Here is a 19,362-nt window from a genome sequence, read left to right as displayed (position 1 = left end):
GGGTTTTATACATACTGACTTAAACCCTTCCAAGGCTGGAGGTGGGGTAAAAAGTCGATAAAGAATTCCTCCAGCTTTCATGGCTCGTTCTAAATTTACAGGCTGAGCTATTTGCTACTGACTGTTCTGAGAACAACTGTTGACAACTGTTAAATGAGTCCTTTCTGTAAGAAAGCAAACATAATCTTTTAAGACATTGTAATTTTTCTACAGTTGTGTTTCAATGCTGTCAAATAGGTCCCACAAAAGAGCTTGGGGTAAGAGAAGGGGAGGACAAGAAAAAGGAATGTATTCAGTGGTACTGGAAAAAAGGAAGAGCTCAGTTGGTATTTAAAGTTAGCAGTATCTTAGACAAATGGGGTAAATACTACATACAGAAAATGATTCCATCATATGGTAAATCTTGCATGTTACCAAAAAAGGTGGAGCCGAACACGTACAGGCTAACTCTGATGGTGTAGATTTGTTTAAAGTGTCTTCCAGATTACCTTTTCCCATGAGGCTTTCAGCATGAGGTACTGTCCTGTGCTGCAGTATGCAATAACGAGTAAACCCCACTGTGGCTTGGGCTGTTTTGACCAAAACGTGTTACATGCACAAATCCTGGATCTGCAGGATGATTTAGCAGCTTAATATTAACACCCATCAAATAGCAGCCCATAGAGTGTGAGAGTGAGCGGGGGAGGGAGGGAGGTGTACGGGTTTGGGTCCATGACAGGACATCTGAGCCTTCAGCATGTGTGTCTAAAGGTTCATTCCTGTCTCTGTTCCCCCAGAGACAGCTCTCCTCTCCGTTTACCTCGCTGCTCCCCCCTCCAGGAAGAGATAAAATGTGTGCACTTAGGTATCATCATCCAAACAACCTGTGAAAAACCAGATACTCACCCTTCCTCTCCTCCCTCCTGTCTCTAAACAATTCCTCACCGAGCCCCATCCTTCCTGCCCCACGGCGCCGGCGCCCCGCCCACAGCCCACTTCGCCCAGCCCTCAGGCCTTCACAGCCCTGGGCAGCTGTGTACCAGGCAGTGCCCCCGCCCCTTCTCCCTCCCCTTTCACCGTGCGGCCTGAAATTGCATCTACCCGACCCGCCGAGCACACGCAGAGCGGCGCGGGCTCGGCGGCTGTGGGGACCGAGCTTAGGGCAGCCCGCGCCCTCCAAAGAGAGGGGAAGAAAAGCGGCGGCGGGAGGGGAGGCGAGGCGAGGCGGCCGGGCGGCTGCCGCCAGCGGCTCCCGACCTCCCCCGCTTCACTGGCCGCGCAGCCTGCGGTCAGCAGGCACCATGGCAGGCGAGCCGGAGGATCCGAGCAACCGAGAACCGCAGGACGTCTGCGAGGCCCTGGGGCGTTACGAGGATGCACTGCGGGGCGCCGTGCGCGAGATCCACGTGGACATCCAGGTGTTCAAGCAAGGCGTGGGGCGGCAGGTGGAGGAGGTGCTGCGCCTCGCCAGCCCCCTGGCGCACAGCGTGTCTGAGCTGCAGCAGGAGAACCGGCGCTTGCGGGCGCAGCTGGAGCGCCTGTCCCGGCAGGTGGAGGCCCTCGGCCGGTCGGCGGGGCTGCCGCAGGAGTGGGCGGACGAGGCGGTGCGGAGGCCCCAGGCCGCGGGACCCGGCTCTCCGGGACCCGGTTCGGCTGGCGGCAGGTTTTCTAGCCATGCCAAGTTGGCGGTTACCGGCCGGAGCCAAGTAAGTGCCGGCCGCGGCCGGGAGCTGGGAGGACGAGAGGCTGCATGAGCAGCTGCCTCGCGGGTGTTCCCGAGCTTTGCGCTGGCGCAGGGGAGCGTCAGGGGCATGGGGCTCTTTTGCAGTGCAGGGTCAAGGGACTTTTGGGAGGTGCTCTGAGAAATGGGCTTGGCTTTGGTGTCACCTGGAGATGTTCTTGATTACGGCACTGCTTGGTCACACTGGGATCCTGGTTAGAGTGGGAGCAACCTGTCAGCGTGGTTAGAAGTGAGAAGAGAAGCTGAGGCAGTCTCAGCTGCCAATGCACATATGTACAGGGACATCTGTGCATCTTTCTGGACTTGATTAAGGGGGGTCTGTGTGCCAGCAGTGCTATTTGCCAGTTGGCAAGCTCACAAAGGAGAACAGCTTAGCATGGAGCAGGCAGTAACATGTTTTCCTAAGATACTGACTTAGCATCCTGCAGTGAGGCAGTTTTGCTGCATGGCCACTGTCCTGCACTGCTGCAGCTGGTCCATGAGAGGAGGCCTCAAGAAAGCTGTTATGGTCTCCACGACTTAAACTAGTACAGACGCATTCCTCCCAGTGATAAAACTCTCTTTGCAGCGTACTGGAGCCGTGAAACTTGGTACATGGAAACCCTAGTTAGTGGGCAACTCATCTGGCACTGAGATGTTTTGTGTAATACATTTTCTATGTGTCGGGCTTTATGGAAAGAATTGAGAGCTCCTGTGCAATCTTTGACACCAGGAGGTGGCAGCCAGACAGTACATCATGATTCACTCACACAAATGGTCTGATGATAGAGACCTGGCTTTCACAGATGACAGCCTATTTTGTGTAATCTTCATTAAGCCATGTCTAGAGGGGTCTTCAAGACTGAGTGTGAAAAGCAGGTCTGTGGTCTCTCCAGGCTTTGGGGATGGAAAATAAAACCTTGGAAATGAACTCAAGTTGGTGGGAATGAGCAGGGAGTCTGTTGTGTTCTAGCCTTTTTTGTGCCTACTGACTCAAGAATGGGCACTTAGGGCTTCCCGCAGCTGGGCAAGTGGAAGGGTAAAGCTGTTGCTTGATGTGTTGTTTCAACATGGTTGTGGCAACTGCTGCCTTTTCCCCTGCATGATAGGGGTAAGTAGCATGCACACAGCTTGTAGATTTGTCCCCTTTTGTTCCATGAAGCTATCCACACCTGTTTGTTTTACAAGGAACAGAAGTGAGCTGAGCGAAGGGAAGGGACAAAGGGATGTGGTTCCTCACACCATCTCACCAGCCTCATTGCCTCTGCGCACATTGTAGTGTGTACTTCACACTGTGAGAAGTCTTGCATCAGGGTTATGGCAATATTCGGCTTTAGGTATTGGTCTGCATTAAAGCACAGAATGAGCTTTTGGAATTGGAACCTTCTCTCTCACTTTGCTTTCAGGGTTCAGGGAAGATCACTTAGGTACTGATAGTAATTCAGTGCCCTCACAGCAATTTTCCCTGGAAGGTTGGACAAGTTCCCAGGTTAGCATAGCTGACCGAGAAGGAATTTCAGTACTGAGAGCTATGGGAGGCGTGGCTAGGGCTACACACACCAAATGCATGCAGTGAAAACATGATTCTGTGGGTAAGGCTCTGATGTGGCTGTGCCTACATGGGTGAAGAGCAAGCCTTGGCTGCTGTGCTGGTCACCCAGATTCTCTGTAATGAAGAAAGTGTTCCCTCAGGTGCTTGCAGTTTGTGGTTTATATGACCACATCACTTGGAGCAGAGTACCATAAATGACACTGTTTATGTTTTCAGATAAATGAGCACTTGTGATAAAAACTGGTGGCAATTCTAGCCTTAGGAAGTACTTCTATAAGATACGAGGAACAAATAATGCTGACATGGACATAGTAGCAAATAAAGATGCTCTCTTTTGTTCCTGAAGAGTTTTATTGGCTGAGTTCCTTTTTACTGTGTGGTTGATGGCAGTGTTTATCCCAACAAAAGGCTGTGTTCTGTTGCCCTCAACATTTCTAGCAAAATACTGGAATTATATTGAATACTTGTAAACTCAGTTACTGAATTTTCTTATGCATAATACGTTCTGACAAATATAAAAGTTTCAAAATTTTATTTTCACAGATTAAAAGATCTGAATACAATGACAGATCCAGTTTAGCAGCAGTAAGTTAGACTGTGCGTATGGAAGCATTCTCTGTGAGAATAGCAGATGATATAAAAATGGAAAGTATTTTTTTATTATTAGGAGAGACAAATGTTATTTTAAAGAAGCTGTTTTTATGGTGATGTGAAAAAGTTTGCAGACTAGCTTTGCAGAACTTATCATTCCTTTTGGGACTATGCTGAGTAACTGAAGAATGCAGCTTTGTTGGATGTGACCCCTTCTAAAAACCTGACTGTAATGAAGCCTCAAAATGGGAGAGATGCTACAAAAATCAGTGGAGCTTAGATAGCAGAATTGTGCTTTTGCTTGTGAGAAAGTTCTGGGTGGTTTGAACATTCCAACTTCCCAATCTAGTTTATTTTCCTTCCTTTTTAAATAAGAGAGAGGAAAATTAAAAGGAAGCAGAAGTTCTAGTACGAGTTGATATACTGAACTTCATTATGGATTTGATTTGTAGAACTTGTGTATCTTAAGGGAAGCTAACTTCGTTGTGAAATGGACGTTCCAACTTCCAGCTATCTTAGGTGCATCTGAAGCCTTCTTTGGAAGTCAGTGAAAATCTGTCAGTCTTGTTACTGGGGCTGTAAGCACATTGTGCTAAACCATGGTGTTGTGTTATTGAGTATCTGAGCAGTGATGGTGGTTGTTTAAAAAAGAAAAAGAAGTCTCATGTTTCAGTGGTTTAGACTCAGGAATGTCTTGGTGCATCATTCAACCTCCATGCTTTATCTAGTGGAGCACATAAGTGCATCTGGGAACATAGGGCCCAACATTTAAGTCAAGAGAAGGATTTTCCTTGACTTGAGTAGTGTAAGCATTTAGCTCAAATCCTGCAATGTCTGCCTGTGTTCCAAAGAAACCAGTTGGAGACTGACACTTCAATATCTAGGAGGATCAGAATCTAAGCCTGCAACTGTGTACTCTGAAAAGAAACTGTTTAGGCTGCCTTACTGTAATCTACTGCTAGTAAACAAACTCTTAGCAAGATCTCAGACCATAGTTACCAGGATTTGTCTGGGATTTGTACTTGAGGTAATGAAAGTTCTAGTATCTCAAGTAATGGATGTTAACAGTCTGTGCACTCTGCAGCATCTAGCAGAGATAAGTGCTTTTAAATAATCATGAAGTTGTGTTAGCCTTGTGTGGTGTCCTTAGCTAGTTTTGAATCAGTGTAAACAGCAGACAAGGTCTGTGAAACTTACTTTTCTTGATTTATCTTGGATTGATCATGATGGTGTCTGTATTTTACATGGGATATAGTTTTCCAGCCTATAAATAAATTAACAGTTTGTGATGAAACTATGTAATAAATAAGTAAAACTACTCTTGCTCTGTATTTCCTGTGTATGAAAAGCAGAGACAAATTAAGTTCTCACAAGTAAACACCCCACTTCTTTTCTGTTATGTTCTGTTGGTTTCATAATTACCTATAGTATAAAATCTTTTTCAGTAATCTATCTTAAGTCTTTTTGTCTGTCTTTAAAAACAAAACTGGTTTGGATTGAGTTTATAAGAATTTTTGATTATGTTTATAAAAGCACATTACAGATTTACTTATTTATTTGTAAAATCTTTTGGCCAATCTGGTAGCTAAATATATGTCTAGAATAAATTGAAACTTTTGAATGGCCTTTCTGTTGGGGAATTTCACTCTACAGCTTGTATGTGCTGCTTTTTGGAAACTACATTTTTTAATTGAAATAACTTCGTGTCTGTAAAGCACTTTCTTCTTTCTTTAGTTCCCATGAAACTGGATAACTCTCATAATTTTTTGCACACACACTCATGAACCAATGGGGAAAGAAATTCTTAGCTGATTTTCTGGAATTGTATTGGCAATCATAGGGAAAAATATGGTGGTTCTCCCAGAAACGGTCTCCATACAGAAGTTGCAGATTATAATGCAGCTGTAAAGTTCTAGGATCACATTTAGTTTATGTAATGCTTTTATAGTACATTATCAGAATGGGGGGGGGTGGTGGTGTCTGCAACAAACAGAAAAAAACCTGCAGAGCATCAAGTGTTTTAATGTAATCTCGGTGTCTCCTCTGTGTATCGCCTTCACAGTGGATTCTGATATCTCTAACAAAAGTGGAAGGCTCCTCCTAAGTGCATGGGGTCTTTGAGGACAAGCATGTGAAAATTGATGTAAGTCCTGCATTGCCAATACATAGTTTGTAGGTTTGGCTCTTGGGGTTAGATAGTTCCCTTCTTATGTTGTGGTCAATAGCACAAGGGGGGGCCTGTTCTTGGCATGTGTTTCTGGATATTCTTTTAACTTTTTCTGCTGTTTGAAATTTAGCTGTCATGTCTCTTGTCTGTTCTGACAGAGTGTAGATCTGGATGACCGCCACAAATCTGAGTTCAGAAGAGTTTTTAGTTCTTCCATCATTGAAAATGGTCATCAGTCTTCAGGTAGGAGCAGGACATGAAATGAAATAGCAATACTTGTAAAATAACTTGATCCTGGCAGTCATAGAGCAGCCCTCACATGCTGGAAGCATTAGAATCTGATACGGTTTCAGCATGGGTATTGTATTGTAGAACTGATACAATTTAACTTTATTTCCTAATTAGGAGTTTAACTTTTAAACTTTATTGTTAAGTGTGCTCTATGGTGTTTCATGAAGTAGAGATGACTACAGTCACATTATCTTGGGGCACTAATGATTATAAGGTCTGCTATCCTGAGTGCCATTGTAGCCTTGCATCCCAAAATATTTTGCAAATTACCTGTCCGCATCCATTACCCTTAGGTGGAGGAAGAACTTGCTGTCTCCATTTTAGAGAAAACAGGCATGCAGCATTTCATAAAACCATGAAAAGAGCAATAATGCTGACCCGTAACCCGCAGCAGGAGACTGGGGGTGGGAGCTGCACAGGGGAAGAGGAGGTGTTTAGCAAATGCAGCTGCTAGTGGGCTGATGATCTGTAGAAGTTGAGATTCATGTAGGACAGGTATGATTGCTGCAAGGATCACTTACACTAGGGTTGGTTCTACAGCATGCTGTAAATGGTATTAACATTGCACAGGGAGAAGTAGGAGCAATAATTACAATAACTTGTAAAATAAAGTTGTTGCATGCACATTTTTTTTTTAACTTTGTTACAAATCTGCAAATAAATTTACTTCCTCTCTCCTTTTCTTCTTACCCAGTAGGTCAGGCAAAAGTCTCCCATGAACTGACCTCTTTTCACATGTCAGAGACATCCCCTGAAGCCCATGCCCCTGCAATCACCTTACAGATGCCCCATCTTCCCGTTACTGCAGTAACCAGGATACCAGAGAAGTTTTCAGGAGAGACTGTTTGTTCAACAGGAACAACTAATGCATCTGCTGGCCTGCTGGGACAGAGCAAGAGCAAAAGTGCAATGGCAACGAAAACTTCCAGCCAGTCAGGTAAGAGAGATAAAAATAATTTGTTTGATGAAGCTGTGACCCATTTCTTTACTTGAAGCAACTGGTGCTACAGGACTTGTCCTATGACTTAGTGGTACTTATGAAACTTCACTTCTACACTACATATCTCATGGTGGGACACCCTGATTTAGAAAATTGTGGGTCCTAGATTCAGCTTTAGGCTGTAATGTCATATATGCTGAAAATTTTTGCTGCCTGATATAGTTAAGTTTATAGCGCAGGCTATCTTCTAGCTCAGTTACTGAATAAGTATCTCTTCAATGCTATTTTAATGAAATTCACAGGAATTTTTAGTGCTCTGAGACCTGAGATCCCTTGAGAAGTTAGGTGGGTATTTGGCTGAAGGGCTTAAGATTTGGAGGGAGGAATGACCAACAGCAGACTGGCACATACACACAAGTCAAAGTGATTTCAGAATTGTACTTACATCTTAATTTAGTTAATTTTGTTGTGTTTTAAATAAAGCTCATTCATATTGAAGTCGCTGTATTTCATGTACATTTAGTGATGGTGGCACAGATCAGACTATATCTGTTGGTCAGAAATTAGAGAGAAATCAGATTGAATTGCCAGCAAGAGAGGGATTATTTGCAGATTATTCTTTTAATTTGTATTTTATTAAAGCAAAGCCTCTATCTTTTTTTCTGCTGTTTCAGTGAAGGCCTGGAATTCAAGTATGGTGACAACAGTGGGTTCATCTGCTACTGGAGGTGAGTGTTCTTATCAGCATGTCCATATGCAACACAAATTGAGGGGGATTCCATGTTCCACGTCTGGGGGATTTTGATGTGAGCATATAGTTCCAATTAATAGGTACATGGTAATATTAAAATTGCTAACAAGACTGCATGCAGGTTCAGTTTCCCAGGTATTATGGATGATTGTTCCACTGTATCAGATTCTCAATCTGTTCAAAGCAAGGGGTACTTGTCCTTGTTTGCACAGAAGTGTGCATGTGTACTGTTAGGCAATCTCTGCAGTGGAAAAAATAGGTGCCAGGAAAGTGTGGCAGAACACAGTCTGAGCAGTGAAGATTTCAGCTGACCAAGTGAAAACTGTGCCTGAAATCAAGGTAATGACAGTTGGAAAGTGGTGAGCCCACCCTATGGATGGTGAAGCAAATTCCTTGAGCAGAATAGCAGTAAGTAGTCTTCTTCATGTATCAATGTGCCAAAGGACAAAATTACTTTGGAATTTTCAATTTCAGTTGAAATAGATGAGTTGAGCTCTATCCAAAAGTATTTTTAATTGATGTCACCAAGCTTTTACTGTCTATACCATATACTGGCATTTCACAGTGGTCTCAATGTCAGTTTAGCAAAGATGTAGCTCAGCTAGAATGGGGATCACCTGAGATTTGCATAAATTTCTGGCAAGTGTTTGTGGTCCCAACTTTGTCACATCTGTATGTTGGCATTTACTAGGGCATTTTACATGAGAAATTTAATTGATCTGAATTCCTTTAATAAGCAGTGGGGAGAGTTCGCATTTTCAGAGAGTCTTGCTGACAGTAATCAGCTTGGATTGCTTCTAAGATGCAGTCTTTCTTCATACGTAGAAGGGGCCTTCAGTAAATGAGTTGCTGGCTTATGCAACAAGTTCTGGCTTTAGTGCGTTAAAAATGGGCAAGTCACTCTGTTGCTGTGCATTTACAGAGCATAGCTGGTGTCCAGAGCTGGCCTATAAGAGGCAAAGCACAAAAAGTAAAACCTCTGGAGGATGTGATGGTCTGAAGCCATCTTTGCAACCCTTGCAGTCTGTTCGACTTTAAAACATTTCCTGGTGAAAATTAGGTAATTTAAATTATGCTCTCAGTCATGGCAGACTTCCTAGGGCTACTTACGTCTACCAGAATGCCTACTGCAAGATGAGCTGTAGCACAATTTCTTCCATTTACTGGAATGTTGTCAATGGCAGCGTACCCTCCTCTTGAGGTCTGCACAAGGGACAGAAATGATCAAACCTTCCCAATGCAGTTTTATCAAAAGCATCTTCTCACAGCCCTTTCTGGCATGTTTATATCATCCTTGCTGCAGGGCAGTGATTTTGCAGGGGGATTAAACCCCTTGGGAAGATCCCTTCCCAGTTTATTAGATAAAACTAGAAGTTAGACAGGCCTCCAGCTGTTTGCTGTGGTGAGTGTGTGGCTATCTTTCAGGAAATGGTTTGGAAATGTATGAGGAAAGGAGATAAAACAAGTTTCTGCCCTAATGTATTTTTGTCTTTCCTGCTTTTATACAGAGAATACTACTTCTGTCACTAAATCTGACTCAACTGTGAGCTATGGGACAAGTAGTGGAACCAAAACTGATGAAAGGTACGCATTTTACTACACATTTTGTTAGGCCATTGTGGTCAGTATAGTCTCAAGGGACAGGTGTTTTGCTGGTGTGGAGGACAGGTGAGTCCCAGATGGTGTATTTTAAGTGTTGAATGTATAATTGTATGTTAACCTACTTGCCCCATTACATTAACCTAGTTAATACATTCTGTGTGTGTACTGTGTCCATCAACATGTAAATGGGCATATTCCTCTTAACAACATTTCTACTTTCAGGGAATAACCCATCAATGACTACTGGAATAATCACACTACCTGTACTAAAACCATTCTAGTGATGTACTGTATAATAGTAGTTTTTGTTCAACATGGCAGTGCTTGAATCATAACCTGAATCGTCTCAGGTTAAACAGTTCCTTATTTCTAGCTGTACCTGTAGCTGGCGTAGCAGGTTATCTACTGATTGCACTTGTCATGTGAAATTAGCAATGTGCCCTATATAAGATCCTATATGTCTGGCTTCAGGACTCTCTAAAATCCTCGCATGACTGCTCTTTTGTGCCTCTGGTTCCTGTGCTAGTGCCATATCTCAGCTGATCCTCACAGCTTTCTTTGCATGACACATCTGGTAGGCTATGTATCAACATCTCACCCATGATTGAAGCATTGGATAGCCTTAGCACTTTTGGTTCCCTTGGTTTTGGGAGGCTTCTTCAGGCTGCCACTCCAGTGCACCAAAGAACAGGTGAGTTCCAGATGCTGTATTTAAGCCCATTAAAGTTTGTGAGCTTTCCTGAGGGCTAAATGGAGCAGAGATGGGAAGGGATAAAAATCTTTCGTAGGGCAATTTGAAGCAGTCCTAATTGTGGATTTCAGCACTGTTACAGAGTTAGTCAATGAAACTCTCAGTGTCAGCAGTGGATTTTTGTTAGGAGGAGCAAGTTGTCAGGCCCTTTGAAAATACTTGTTAAAATACTCATCTGTGTTGAAATTTGTACATTGGGCTTGTTTTTGGAAACCAGTGTATAACTGCCATCAAATATCATTAGTTTGGCTAGCCTAGAGTTTAGTTTGTGTATAAATGCATTGCTGAGGACTGCTACACATTCTGGATTAACTTGGAGTAACAGTTGCTTAGTATAGGATTACAAGGTATCACAATTACTCCTGGCATATCCAGGTATCCTCAGCATGCAAAATATCCATCATGAAAAATGGGAGGGCAGCTAATTTAAATCTCTTAAATGGGGCTTGCATCTGCCTTGAAAATTATGCCAAATTTGTCATTAGATTTCTTCTGAGTTAGTTCCAACATCCACACTTTCATATTTGAGTCATGATACACTGAGCACCCTAGAGAACTTGCTGTCAGATCTGACCTCCATCTGTACCAGAAATTAATGTGTGACACTGATTAATTGCTCTTTGCCTCAGTTTCCCCATCTCTGTCATGGGGAACATTTCCAAATGTGGTCTGTTGCTGGTGAAGTGGTTTACGGCTCAAATAAACACAAATTAGAATATAATCCTATATTTCTCTGTCAAATGACCAGTGTGTGGTCAGCAAAGCAACACTGACCCAAGCTCAGAATTCTGTGTACTCTAACTCAAAAGTTGAAAAGTACTTTCTGAATTACTCATCAAGTTCCATATTTAAAATGTAATTTACCCTCTCAGGAACTCCAAAGTTGGAAGTTAGTGCTGCTCGGGGGCTGCAGTGGGGCTGGTTTTTTCTTTTTGGTTTTGTGGGGTTTTGGTTTGGTTTTTTGGTTTGTTTGGTTTTTTTTTTCTGTTGTGTTTGTTCTTGGCATTTGTGACTTGTCCAGCTGTGTATTATTTGTAAAAGTACCTTGATTTTTACTTAAATTGCTTTTCACTCATTCAGGTCCTCTTGAAACAGCTCTTTTGGGAGGTTTAGAGTAGGCAACAGTTGGATCTTTATGCTGACTTCTAGCAGCACCAGGCATTTTGTTTAACAATATACTTTCCATGTTATGTTTCTCCAGTGCCACTGACAGTTACTGTGATGTGAACCCCAGCTCTCACTCCTCTCCTCCCCCTGTACAGCGCCAAGTTGAAAGGAGGCGAGAACTGGTGCGGTCTCAAACGCTCCCACGGGCTACAGGAACACAGGCCAGGAAAGCGCTTTTCGACAAATCTGAATATGGAGCTGGAAGGTATGTTGAAGCCTCATCTCCAGCATGGGTTTGTTAATGGGAAAATAATTTGTTGATTACCAGCAGAGGACAGCTGGGTGAGAGGACTTGACTCTCAACGTAGGAGTTTGAGCTAAGGACAATACAAGGTCATGTGTAGCTTCCCTGACTTCACAGACTGGATGCTGGGAATTCACATCTATATGTTCTCCTGGCTTTGAAGGTGTTCAGCTGAAGAAGCAAGTGCCTTTTATCAGGAGAGAGTGCTGTGGAAGATGCCTTCTCTGTTATTAAAAGAGGCTAGGAATACAGTCATTTTGTGTTGCCATTCACTAAGGACCGAAAGCATGGACTGTTCTCTATGTACCATGTCGGGGGTATAATTTAAATAGAAGAGGCTTGGAATCAGTCCTGTCATTAGGGAAATGGAAATCAGTTTTTCTTGTAGGACCAACAAACTGGTTTCAGCAAGATGTTTCTCAAATATCACCTGGACAGGGGCTGACCTGGGCAAGGTTGTGTAGGTGGTGCTTACAAGTAGGTTTAAATTTTTCTAGAATGTAATTTAATCTGGTCTCTGTTAATTTTCCAGAGGAAAAGGTGAATCCAGAGCTAAGCTGAAGAGGTCGCAGAGTTTTGCGGTTGCCAGCGCTAGCAGCATTAAACAAATTCTGTTAGACTGGTGTCGCTCAAAAACCATAGGATACAAGGTGAAGACACACTGGCACTTTCAGCTCTTTCTTTCTCAGGAGAGTTTGCCAAAAAAGTGTACTCAAAAAGTGCATGTAAAACATACTAAACAATGAGTTAACTTTCACAAGGCCATCAAGTTCTGTGTGGGTAACACAAACATCGTGGTTTGCATGGGCAACACTTCCAGACAGCGATTGCGTGAGTGAGATTCTGTATGTCTGTCAAAGCAATGCATTAGTGTTTGTCTGAAAGCCTACATTTTTCTGCTTCTGGATAAGGACTTCAGTATACACTTGCACTTTTTTCTTAGTTACAGGCTTTTGCATTCTCATTGTATATGGCAAGATCTGACATTTTGTCAGTATGTGGAGACTGTGGCCCTTTTGCTACACAGCAGACCAAAGTACCCTCTACTGGTGTTGGACATGTGAATTTGTAGTAAATAGTTAAGGCTGAATCACATGGTGTTAGTGAGCTAATTTCTATGAGGTAACATCAGCACAGCTAAAAAAAGTCAGCAGTTGAGATTTTAGGAATTTTACCGGGCCTTAAACTGAAACTGCCAAAATAATTTCCATGAGAAAGAAAATCATGTGTGTAATATGTTTTTCAGAGTTATTGTAAAATATGCATTATTATTGCTGAACTCTAAATTATAGTATACATAAGCAGAACTAGTGAAAATGACTGTCAGTTGCTTACTGGAAAAGCTGGGACTTTAATTTTATATGATGGCAAAGTAGCATGAGACAGGAGCCCAAATACATTTCTTTTCACTGTGGCAGTGGAAAGTAACAATAAACATTTGTTCTAAGAATCAGGTTTTGCAAGAGGTGTAATGCTTCCTATATTTCTTCCTGTCTGTGCGTAAACAGGCATTGAATTCAGCCTTACTGAAAGCAAAGCAAGCAAGCATAATCTTTATCTAGTGCTATTGACAGCCACAAAACGAACTGTTCTTCAGTTCTAAATGCTTTACAGGGATAATCAGCATCCTAACTTTTCACAGATACTCAGCTGGTGCATTGGGCCTGCTCCAGAGCTCACGTTCTTCCCAGTATTTTCACTGGGGTTTGGATCAGGCAGCTTGGCTGTGTGTCTGCTTTGCATCTGAGCATTGCAGGCAAAAGGCTTTCATTTGCTGAGCGTGCTGTTTTTTCTCAGAATATAAATAATGTAATGGATATACTAAAAGGGAAAGACAAACCATGAAGCCTGTGCTTTGTTGCCTAGGTTAGTGGGAGAGGACAGAAAACTTCAGTAAGCAAAAGCAGTTGCACTTCCTTCTTCACCCATACTGCATTAACGTGCATGATTTTTTCATTATGACAGCACATTGATCTCCAGAATTTCTCCTCAAGCTGGAATGATGGGATGGCATTTTGTGCTCTTGTGCATTCTTTCTTTCCTGAGGCTTTTGATTATAATAAGCTGGACCCAGCTAATCGCAAGCAGAACTTTGAGCTGGCCTTCACCATGGCTGAGTGAGTATCACATTAGATCTCTGTGAAGTGCTTCCAGTTCAAGTCTAATGCAGGTGGGCAGCAGTGAAGAGTTTAATCATTGTGATAGATACTATATCACTAGCTTACATGTGTCATGCCAAAAAAGGTGATAAAGCCCTGCCTAGAGAATGCATAGGACATGAGCCTCAGCAGTCTGGAGTCAGAGGTGGTTTTACCAGGCACAGGGTTATTCACTGGAAACAAGCCACAGCCACGTGGGCCTTCATTGGCACATTTCATCTCCTCTCATGTTTCCCCATTCTTTTGGAACTTCATATATTATAACCAGAAAAACTCAAGATTTGCAAGCTTGAATGACCCTGCTTACTGAGAAATGGGCAGGTGAATGTGAGATTGGGCTACATGCTACAGATACCAGGGATGTGAATGGCAGCCAATGAAAAAAAAAAAAAAAGGCCCTACAGGGCTGTGGATCAGAGATCCCAGTACAGAAGAGGGAAAGAACTGGAATATTCCATGGTCACAAAAATAAGTCTCTAACCTGAGTTTGACCATTTCATAGTAAAATGAAATGCTGCTGATAAACCTCAGGATTTCTTAAATGCTTCAGTGATGCTCAAATCAGAGCAGAAAATGAATCTTGGCACTGGTTACAGGCTTCAAGATTTAACTCTAGATTCACTGTATCTGTTTTATCATTACCACAGGAAAATGGCTCATTGCGATCGTCTGATAGAAGTGGATGACATGATGGTGATGGGTCACAAGCCAGATCCCATGTGTGTCTTCACATATGTCCAGTCTCTATACAATCATCTACGACACTTTGAATAAACCTGTTGACACCTCTGGACTGAAGGGTTAAGTACCCTGCTAACGGAAAGAGTGGCATTTTGCAAACGGAACACTTATTTCTTGCTTTTTACTGTCCCTTTGCTTACGTTCAGCTGTGTGGCTGACTGAAGTGCTGCTGAGCAATGCCCTGAAGTGTTGCATCACATCAGTGTTATTTGTCAGTAATACAGAAATACATTTTTAAAAGGCAAAAAACACAGGGAAAAGTAACTCTGGTGCTACCAGAGGGTTGGATTTTTAATATTTGTTAAAGGTCACAGGAAGCTAAATTGCTGTCCCTGTCTCTGTTAGGCTGCGGACACAGACTGCTACGAAGTTACTGCTGCTCTTAAAATACAGGTAAAACTCCAGAAAATAGCGTCTTCAATTGCACTTCTCTGTTAAGCATGGCACAAAATAAATAGCAGATGAAAATTCCAAGAGTACTCAACTGCTAGGGTGTTATTGCCTCTCCTCCACCCCTAACCCCCACTATAGCATAAGTACATGTACACATCAAACAGGCATTGTTCTGTACTCTTAAAGCCGAACAAGAACATAGCCTCTTGCCTGCTGACTGGGGTGATGGATAACTACCATGTTACAGAACAGCATTTGTCTGTAATGGTCAAATCTAAAGTGATTTGCTTAAAGGCTTGCTAAAACCTCTGCTTGCAGTACTGGATTTATTTCCTGATTATGAAGGACAACAACAGCTGGGCTCTTCTGTGTATAAGAGTGTGTTTGCATGATTTAGAATTACGGGGGGGGGGGGGGGGGGGGGTGTAACAAGGTACAAAATCCTCTGAACACTCAGAAGCAAGCCTGTAATGTGCTTTGGCCTAGACTCTGGGGGAAAGCAACTCTCCAGTGTGCACGGGAATTAAGTCTTGATGACTTGCTCAGTCCTCGTGCTGACTCAGAGGTGGACAGGCAACATGCCGAGAAAGTATGAAGGGTGGGAGTTTTGAAATGCCTTGGACTAATTTCCCTTTTTGGTTAAATCAGTGTTAAAACTACAGTGCATTAGGATTATCCCAGATTTACTGAACAAAAAGGTCATGTGTCACCCTTTCTGTTTTTTTCTTTGATAAATCAGCAGAGTTTTGTTTTCATAATGAATGTTAAAAATAAAACCTAAAAAAAGCATACTTCAGAACAAAAAAGCAGCTTTTTACAAGTATTTCTACCCTAAGAGCAGGCTCATAGAAAGTAAAAACTGAAAGCCATGAGCCCTCTGCTCATGCTAGAAAATGTTTATTAACCTGCATTTGTGCTTTTTGTAGATATTTATAAAGATTACTTTGGCTCTGTATTGATGACCATTTGTAATAAAATGTCAAATGCTCTCCAGATTTACTGCTTCTCTTTAGAATGAAGTTTTTTTAATTTGTCTTTAGAATGACAGGTAACAAAGTAAACTTGGTGAAAAGAAACTAGAGCTTTTCCTCAGAAGTTTTTTATTCTAGTCATGATGCTGTGTGCTCTGAATTTCAGTTTTAAAAGTACATAAGTTTAATTCCATGTGGAATAGGATTTTAGTTCATCCTCCCTTTCTAGTGACATTTACTTAAGAAACCCTGAGTGAAGTAACCACTTCTGTTAGCAGTCTCAGGAGAGAAAACAAAAACAAACCCCCAAAATTTACCAAGGTAAATCATAACTTAATGTGAAGGTCTGCATCATCTAGTTCTGTTTGAAGGGTAGCTAAGCTGTTGCTATGCCACTATGAAAACAGCTTGAAAGACTTAGTATCTGAAAGATACTAGGTCAAACTAACAGGATCCTTGGTATCATTAATCTCCCATCTTTAGTCCATGTGGACAGAGGTTGGGTGGGCTGTTCATATTTGTCATGTGACTTAAGGTTTTGGCTTTGTCTTGAATGACCATAATTGTGAGAAGGAATTATGACATGCTCCTGTTGCTCCATGAAATGCAACCTTAAGGATAAACACACTGTACTTGTGTTTTGGAGAGATGATTACAGTAAGCATGATCAGAAATCTATCCACAACTGGCACATGGGATACACATATTTGCATTCTTACAGCAGAATACTTTCAACTGACTAGCAGAGCTATGTTCCATCATAGCTATAAGAGGATAAGTACTGCTTTATACATCTGTCCTGGGTTCAGCAGTAGCAGTCATGTTTCTCCTTCTTGGTAGCTGGTGCAGTGCAGTGTTTTGACTTTTGGCCTGGGAACAGAGCTGATAGCGATGTTTTGGTTTGGCCAAGGACTTTGTGAGCCTCATGCTCTGCCAGGGAGGAGGGGAAGCCGGGAGGAAGCAGAGACAGGACACCTGACCCAAGCTAGCCAAAGAGGTATTCCATACCACAGCACGTCATGGCCAGGATGTAACTGGGAGTGAGCCGGAAGGGCTGGGAGACTGCAGGGTTGGAGGAGGTATGGGTTGGTGCTTGGTGGGGCAAGTTATCGGTCAGCTGGTGGTGAGGTGTTGTATTCTCTTCCCTTGTTATTTCCTTTATCATTATTATTATTGGTAGTAGCAGTAGTGATTTGTATTATACCTTAGTTACTAAACTGTTCTTATCTCAACCTGCGGGAGTTGCATTCTTTTTCGATTCTCCTCTCTGTCCCTCCGGGAGTAGGGGGAGGGAAGGTGGGGGGAAGTGAGTGAACGAATTGTCTGACTGGGTTTAAACCACGACAACATCACATTCCTTCATAGTCCCAGATCATGGGTGATTTTCCTGTCATGTGAATGTTAAAGACACATATAAGTGGTTGGCCAGTTCAGGCCTACTAGCATATTGCAAACAGTGACATTATTGCCAATTCACTAGTGGGGCAGGGGTGTGTGTTACATCTTTTCTATGACTTAATTTGCTGTCACAGCTAACCAGAAGCTATTTTACAGGTTGTTGGGGTTTTTTTTTAAGTCTTCCCACTTTAGTGAGGTGATGGTTAAGATACCTGGTGCTTGCCAGCAAACTAATTGCAGGGTAGCAGAAGACTGTAAGTTGAGTTTAACTGCTGGTGGTTTGCATGTAAGAAGATGAAGGAGATGGTGCTATGACAAAATTTTAACCTTGACTATGAGATTGTATGATTATATTGACATTAAAGTATGTAATGTTTGCCCCTGCTGGATTTTTTTGCATTTAAGGAGGAAAAAAAAAAATGCCAAGAGAGTGTGTGTTTATGACAGCAAATGTGTTCAGCATGAATGATAGAGTGAACAACATGTTAAGTCAGTATAGTATATGTTTTACATAGATGGACTGTTTCCTGGCTTTTCTAATGTTTCTGCACTGTATCAAAATTCAGTACTAAGGTGATTTATTGCATCTGGATCCAACTTTTAAAGGCCACATCAGTTTGTTCTGTGCAAGATTTTCAAAATAATCTCAGCAGAGACATAAAGGACAGCAGGACACTCACTTTTTAAAATGATGTTTGTGTACAGCTTCCCAAAGCAGGGAAGTCCTCCTTGAAGTACAATTGTATGGACACCTTTCAACACATTTCCCTTTGTGTGACATTTCCAATGAGGTGTATGCTTGAACCAGTGCAAAACTCTTGGATACATGTAATTAGGTATAACAATAGCCCATATGGTTCCACCTCTGTCATTAATTTAAACCTGGCCTGATTTGCAGAGATAGTTTCAAAATGTCCAAAATAAAAGTTGGCATTGCTTTATGTAAGGTACATTTAAAAGTCACTTTTGGTTCTGCTAAAGTAACTCTGGGTCTAGATAAAGCCTCTGGGGAACTGACATCGAATCACAGATAGATAGTTTAGGTCTGAGGGGACCTCTAGTCCCTTCCAACTAGAGGAAAGGCCATCTAGTCCACCCCCCTGCAATGAGCAGGGACATCTTGAACTAGATCAGGTTACACAGTACACGCAGCCTGGCCTGGAGTGTCTCCAGGGATGTGGCATTTACCGCCCCTCTGGGCAACCTGTGCCAGTGTCTCACCACCCTCGTTGTAAAAAAATTCTTCCTTTTATCTAGTCTCAATCTACCCTCTCTTACTTAAAACTGTTACCCCTTGTCCTACCACGACAGGTCCTGCTATAAAGTTTGTCTCTGTCTTACACACTCCTGTTCTAAGTACTGGGAGCTGCCCTAAGGTCTCCCCAGGCTCAACAAGCCTGGCTGTCTCAGTCTTTCTTCATAAAGGATTATTCCAGACCGCAGTGAACACTGGAATTCAGACCTGTTATGCAGTCTGCTTTACCATTTCAGAAACATTGCAAGCGAGCAGTTGATGCTGCAGTATCAGCTCAAGCTAGTGAGCTCTCCCACTTCAACCCGCTGTCACAGCAGTTTGGATGGACGGCCGTTTAATCCTCTGAAGAATGGGACTATCTGTGATGATTTTAATGCCTCCAATAAGGACCGCGGTGCCTCGTTTAGATTCCAGTCTCATCAATGCCGGTTAACTGCACTCCTCCGCAGTGTTTTTCCGGGATGAGGGCTTCAGCCGCCTCCCCGCCGGTAACGCGCGCTCACCCTGGCCCCGCTCTCCCGATGGGGATGGCGCTGCGACCGTTACCGAGGAGAGCGCCGGACGGCTGCGGCGGCCGCTGATTGGCTGCTGGCGGCTGGGGCGGGGCCGGGGCCGGTGGCTGCCGCCGGGCGGTACCGGTGCCATTCCCCTTTGCGCTGCCCCGGCTACCGGTTGGGTCTGCTGCTGCCT

At 42.9% G+C, this 19,362-nt stretch overlaps 1 protein-coding gene across 2 annotated transcripts; it reads left to right on the top strand.

Moving 5' to 3' along the window:
- The first annotated feature begins 1,241 nt into the window (after nucleotides 1-1,241).
- Nucleotides 1,242-14,919, top strand: SMTNL2 (smoothelin like 2). 2 transcript variants are annotated; one of them, XM_057419997.1, is made up of 9 exons: nucleotides 1,242-1,685; nucleotides 6,168-6,252; nucleotides 6,998-7,237; nucleotides 7,915-7,968; nucleotides 9,500-9,575; nucleotides 11,546-11,716; nucleotides 12,288-12,405; nucleotides 13,721-13,872; nucleotides 14,562-14,919. In XM_057419997.1, exons 1-9 carry the CDS (start codon nucleotides 1,281-1,283, stop codon nucleotides 14,686-14,688), a joined length of 1,428 nt encoding a protein of 475 aa, XP_057275980.1. In that variant the 5' UTR covers nucleotides 1,242-1,280; the 3' UTR covers nucleotides 14,689-14,919. The 2 variants fall into 2 exon arrangements, with proteins under 2 accessions (XP_057275980.1, XP_057275979.1); XM_057419996.1 differs by having other exon boundaries at nucleotides 6,995-7,237.
- Nucleotides 14,920-19,362: the final 4,443 nt, after the last annotated feature.

The sequence above is a fragment of the Pezoporus wallicus genome, unplaced genomic scaffold (assembly GCF_028554395.1).
Source record: "Pezoporus wallicus isolate ANWC-B61680 ecotype Strahan unplaced genomic scaffold, APGP_CSIRO_Pwel_v1 contig_12814, whole genome shotgun sequence".
NCBI lineage: Eukaryota > Metazoa > Chordata > Aves > Psittaciformes > Psittacidae > Pezoporus > Pezoporus wallicus.
This window is presented reverse-complemented; position numbering and strand designations above follow the sequence as displayed.